This window comes from Rutidosis leptorrhynchoides, chromosome 5 (genome assembly GCF_046630445.1).
Source record: "Rutidosis leptorrhynchoides isolate AG116_Rl617_1_P2 chromosome 5, CSIRO_AGI_Rlap_v1, whole genome shotgun sequence".
Classification (NCBI taxonomy): Eukaryota; Viridiplantae; Streptophyta; class Magnoliopsida; order Asterales; family Asteraceae; genus Rutidosis; species Rutidosis leptorrhynchoides.
Genome location: NC_092337.1, coordinates 33,456,515 through 33,462,500, shown reverse-complemented (window position 1 = coordinate 33,462,500; position 5,986 = coordinate 33,456,515). Strand labels below are relative to the sequence as shown.

Sequence of the window (5,986 nt, the reverse complement as noted above, 5' to 3'; positions counted from 1 at the left end):
AACGATTGATTGATATTATCTTTTTAATCAAGGTAAGACATTCAAGGCTCTTTTATAGATTGCTTGTTAGTTATGTAAGCTAGCTGTTCTTCTCAGGTGTGGTTTAGTTAATGAAACTTTTAAAGTGTTTGGCGATCCAATGTGGCTTTAGTTAGGCAAATCGTCTATGAATAAGAACGTTACGTGTATATCTTTCACCAGCCTTTTGCTTATTGCATAGGGTCTTTATCCATGATATACTTACCGTATGGGAATCATCGGAATCTTTCTTTCTTTTTACTTAATGATGAAGATACCGACTATACGGGATATTATTTTTGTTCAGTTTTGGTGGTTAAAGCTTTGAGTTGAAAGGTTGCACTCTTATTGTGCGGTTAATATTTATAAACTAGCTCTAGAATTACATTTTCCTTTCTTGGAAAATGCTAACGACAGCCCTAAGGGTTGTCGTTAAGGTGCATAAAAAGCTTGTACAATTCGAAAACCGCCACATTAAAGTCAAACATAACTGCAATGTACAGGGCTGTCGTTAACAAATTCCTTCTTAATTTTTCTATCAAGTTGTTGGCCACTTTGATTCTCTTTTTCCCTTTTTCCTCGTGCTAACGTCACCTTTTATTTGTTACCCCTTCCCCCTTCGTTTATACATGATACATCTCATTTCATCTTCTTCACATCTTGTTGCTCCAGTAGTTTTGTATGTTTTGTGTCAATTGATGTTAATGCAAAGTTTGTATACAGATACTGGAAGGGCTTCTCAAATTACCAGAGAATAGGGAATGTGCTGATTGCAAAGCTAAGTATGTGTTCTATTTATGATAAGTATGTGAAATCTTATTTACGCATGTTGAATGCTAATGCTAATTTTAATGCTGGACTTGGTTTTTCACTTGGCAGAGGTCCTCGATGGGCTAGTGTGAATCTTGGCATCTTTATATGCATGCAATGCTCTGGAATCCACCGAAGCCTTGGAGTCCACATTTCGAAGGTGATAAACCGATTAATAGTTTTGCTTGTTACCTATATCTTACGTAGATGTGGTTGCATATAATCTTTCATACATATGTACCTATTCAGTGTCTATATTTTTTGTGCCCAAACAGATGTTCTTTTATGTAATAGTCAGCTGAACATGCATCGTTTATTAACTAAGAGAAGTGAATACATGGCTTATTCATTATATGCTGTTTTCTAGCCTCTGATTGTGCAGTGCTTTTGTACAGCTGTCGATTAATTAATGGTTGAATCTAGGTTATCCGTTTCTTTTACTTGATTCCTAAAGTGATTCTTGATTAATGCGTATTTGGTGACTCAACTGTATTATTTGGCGATGAATCATCCTAGTTATGAATTATTATATTTTTCATCTACGTGATAATGAATTTTCGTGAAACTACTGTTCATTGCAAAATTAATGTCTTTAAATGGCTACTACTGAATTACATTGACTTTGACCCTCTAGGTGCAGACATTGGATCTGAATATAATCTTCACAGTTTCATTATACATATGATATGATTATGACTATCAGAGTGCAGTTTTTATAACCACAATCATGATTCCTTTATCTTATACTGCAAAATGTGTCATATGTTATAGGCAATATACCCTTGATAGAAACAAATGTTTTGTACATTAAATTATTGATAGTTAATGCTGATGCAGGTGAGATCTGCGACACTAGACACCTGGCTTCCGGAACAAGTTGCTCTTATCCAGTGTAAGCCCATCCAAGTTTTTAACTTTCTACATGCGAAAGGTTTTGTTTTGAGTAAGTTAAAGAAGAGTAAAAAAATGCATTATCGATTTGCTTTCGTGTTGTGTATACAGCAATGGGAAATGCGAAATCAAATAGTTATTGGGAAGCAGAACTACCTTCCAACTACGACAGGGTTGGTATCGAAAATTTCATACGAGCAAAGTAAGTATCTTTTTTTCAGATAAAAAGAATCTGATCCCTCTAAGATAACGTCATCATCCAGTATTTTCAGTTCTTAACTACGTATATCTGTTGTTTTTTCAAAAAGATATGAAGAAAAGAGATGGGTTGCTAAAGATGGAAGACCTAGTTCACCTTCTAGGTTTCAAGAAAATAAAGCCCCTGCACAATCGCAAAAACCGGCTGAAAGATTTGTGCACTCTCGTTTTTCTGAAAATCCATCTAATGAAAAAAGGAGCTTTCAGGCGCGTAGTATAAAGAGCAATGTCTCTGCTACAAAAAACAGTCTTCCTGTGCCTCCAACAGGATCTGAACCTGTATGTCAAGTTTGCATTACTATTCTTAAATAATAATTTAAAAAATGAATAGTGATTGAAAAAAAAAGATCTAGGGAAAATTAATGAGATTGAGAACTAGTTTTTGAGAATACTTTAAACCAGAAAATGTTTTTCAAACTAAGGCTGATAACTGAGCTGATTGTAGCCACCTACCGGTTTGAGTGTTTGGTTTTTATCGCTCTTGACTGATTTTTCATATGGGATTGTACAATTTTTAAAAGCAGTTAAAATTGTATGGTTAGTTATGGCTTAACAGAGTTTGCTATACCATTAGTCTATAACCCAATATAGCCCTTTTAGATTCGAGGTTTCAAGAGTGCAATTTAAAGAGTGCAATTTAAAGCATAAAAACTATCAGAAGACCATGTAACTGAGTAGGCTTTATAACGTAAAATAAGTTGCATTCTGTACCGTAGACATGTTAACAGAATCAATTATCATAATACTAAGCGATTTTTTATCAAGGATTCTATTAACCTACTTACACACAGATCCTCTAAAACCTTAACAGGTGATACAAAAACCTGAGCGCGCGGTCCCATCTACTGCGGCAGCAAAGGAAGCTGCGAAAGTTGTATCTTCTCCTAAAGTGGAGGTTGCTACTGATCTCTTTGATATGCTGTCTATGGAAGATGGCCCACCTGAGAATGGTTCAAAAGCAGCTCCTGCAGATGATTTATGGGCAGGATTTCAATGTATACCCTCAGTTACCCTAACCCCAAGATATAACTATTATTTATTTATTTATTTATTTATTTATTTAAACATGAAACCATCAAGTTGTTTATCTAAGAAGCTTAGTTGTTGTTTTAAGTCACATAATATTGTTAACAATGTCTGAAACTTACATTTTTTTCTGAAAGAAGTTTTTTTGGACTAACAGTGTTTCAGTTCAACTCAACCCATATGAAAATAACCATTTTTGACCACCAAACCTGTTTTGACCTGTTAACCAACCTTCACAGTATGCCACCTCTACCCTATTACAGTTGCGTAATCTTTCATTGTGTTGCAGCTGTTGGTGAAACATCGGCAACAGGCGCAACAAGCCCTGCAAAACCTGTAGATAGCAAACCCAAGTCCTTCTCCGAAATTGATGAATTATTCAAAGATCCACCTCCGATCTCACAGAATAATACATCAGAAAAACCTCAAAAGGATGTTAAAAGTGATATTCTGAGCCTTTTCGAGAAGGTATAGTTTATTCTCATGGATCTTTTGCTTGGATGTTTACTTTAGATCAATATATTTTGCACGTAGTGTACTCGCAGGGCTAGAGGTCTCGGGTTCGAACCTCGTCACCCGCTCTAGGAATTGAAATATATTCCTTGAAGGTGGCCCAAAGGGAAGGTTTTACCGACCCGCTCCGGGACTAAGATCCGGCCCGCCTGCCCCTCGGGATGGTTTAAGGGTCGGATCCTCAGAGTGTGGTTCGGTTTTCCTGCCCGAAAGCGCGTGTGTGTGTGCAAATGATGACTAGGCTTCGGTCCGGACTGATGCAAGCTTGCCTTTCAAAAAAAAAAAATATATATATTTGCACGTAGTGATCAATTTAAACTCCTATAACATATAGTTGAAGATGTTTCCTACCTTATTTACTAAATATTACTTTTAGCAGGGCAATGCAACCACACCGTATTCTCTTCATCAGCAGCAACTTGCGATGCTTGCACAACAACAATCTTTATTCATGGCGGCTGCAGCTAAATCTGGAGGCTTGCCTAAATTTCCTGGAAACGGGCAACAGCCAGTGTCTGGTGGTACAAACTTGCCCAATCAAAACTGGCCAAATGCGGTCTACCAATTTCCCGGAATGATGATGCCAGCTGGCGGAAAAGAAGAAATAGAAAATTATTTACAGCAGGTAAATTTCATAAAATCTTAGCTCTATTGGTTGATGATGACTGAAGCTATCAAGTGGTGTTGACGTTGACAAGATGAGTGACTCGGGTAGAGTGGGTAACGGGTCATTGTGAGCACGGGTTAAAACAGGCCAGGTCACGTCGGCTTGAACGAATAAATAGTGCTACAACATTAATAAAATAGGACCAGTCAACGTTCATCTTCTTTTAGGAATTCCTTTTTCTTAAAACGGTGTACCATTTATGGGTTGAACTAATTTAGAATCCTAGATGCTTAAAAGGACCGCTTAATGTTTCTAAAATAAGCTAAAATTAAAGTTTTTTTTATAAGTTGATTGATTATTAAGCCAATGGAACAAAATTGCCACCTCTACAGTTTTCAAATTCAAGTCATAATGCATTCTGGTCTCCTTTTATTCATTTTTATAATTATAATCTTCTTTATGTTGTGAGCAATCAAATAATTGGTTTTGTTTGCCCTTTGACTAGATGAGAAACATGGGAGCAGCGAATTCAAGTGGAAATTCGGGTCAGGTTCCAACATCCAAGTATGGTTCTATACTTCTATGTACGCTTATATCGTCTTGTTATATTGTTGTTATCTAGCTATTAATTAGCTAATATGTCTTGCAGCTTTTACCCCATGGGTCTAAATGCCACTACCAACGGTATGGCATCTTCCGGAGCATCGTTACCAGGATCAATGACGCAAAATGTTTGTTTCAACAACGTGGGGCCATCTGGACCATCGAAATCACAATCCCCTACTCCAACATCATCTACATCTCCTACACAATCTGCTAAAGACTTCGATTTCTCGTCGTTGACTCAAGGGATGTTCTCAAAACCATGATCCTATAGTGTTTAAAAATACGTAGTACACGATTTATTATTTATATTATACGACAAAAAGTAGTTGAAGAAGGAAAATAGATATTTTCTTATCGGTAAATGCAAACTAATTGTAGAAATACGTACAATTTAGTTTCTTTCTCGCTGAATATGTTACTTTCGTAAATGATATTTCATATCATTGCAAGTAGAATTCATGTTAGATTTTTTGAGTAGCAGTTTCAGGATGCGTTTTCTTTTAAAATTAACCGATTTGTTAAAAATCGTGCTCATAGGGTCATCTTACAATTCAATTCAATTATGTTTATGATGTAAACCTTGGACTAGATCTAATACACTGTTTTATATATCTGTTGCATATATGCAAACTTTGCCATGGAGATAACTAAAACTACATCATCGTCGACGTAGATGGGAAAGCCTTATCCAGAAGTGTATAAACGGCCCCACCTAACAGGAGTTGCGCCACTGCAAACAACAGTTTAGCTTGCATTAGTAACTAATTGACATAAATATCTACTAAAAATTAGGTTTCGAAAAGAAAATATATTATTTGGAATAAAAACTAGAAGGGGGTTGCGAACTTCTGCATTAAAATTAAAAAGTGTATGATACAAAGACGATGAAAGTTACCTCATAGGGTTAATACATGAGAACTTGCGGAAAGAGAGCAGACTCTGTACATATTAACAGATTCGGTTATTCAGTATTTAACACAGTGATGAGATTTACATACAGTAAAACTCAGAGCACGAGTATGATTATCATATTAATATGTATAAAATGAGACAGCGCCAAATATAACTGCCAAACTGTAAAAAAAAAATATTATCAGACAACAAGAGTATGATTATTATCATATCATATTAATATGTAGAAAATGAGCTTTAATGCACCTAGTAAAACTCATACTCAACTTGGACAGCTTCATTTGCTTGCTGTCCAGCTGAATACATGAAATGTTTTACCTATTTATATCTTAAAAAAAAATGTAA

General features: G+C 35.8%; 1 protein-coding gene across 2 annotated transcripts in view; it reads left to right on the top strand.

Annotated features, from left to right (window-relative positions):
• Positions 1 to 5,210, top strand: part of LOC139847331 (ADP-ribosylation factor GTPase-activating protein AGD5-like) — a 5,966-nt gene extending 756 nt beyond the window's left edge. The window contains exons 2-11 of one of the 2 annotated variants that reach the window (XM_071837000.1): positions 742 to 800; positions 898 to 988; positions 1,666 to 1,720; positions 1,831 to 1,921; positions 2,028 to 2,256; positions 2,789 to 2,972; positions 3,293 to 3,471; positions 3,896 to 4,141; positions 4,629 to 4,687; positions 4,773 to 5,210. In XM_071837000.1, coding sequence (XP_071693101.1) covers positions 742 to 800; positions 898 to 988; positions 1,666 to 1,720; positions 1,831 to 1,921; positions 2,028 to 2,256; positions 2,789 to 2,972; positions 3,293 to 3,471; positions 3,896 to 4,141; positions 4,629 to 4,687; positions 4,773 to 4,992 — 1,413 coding nt within the window. In that variant the 3' untranslated portion in view covers positions 4,993 to 5,210. Of the gene's footprint in view, positions 1 to 741; positions 801 to 897; positions 989 to 1,665; positions 1,721 to 1,830; positions 1,922 to 2,027; positions 2,257 to 2,788; positions 2,973 to 3,292; positions 3,472 to 3,892; positions 4,142 to 4,628; positions 4,688 to 4,772 lie in introns of both variants that reach the window. The other variant, XM_071836999.1, reaches the window with a different exon arrangement.
• Positions 5,211 to 5,986: the final 776 nt, after the last annotated feature.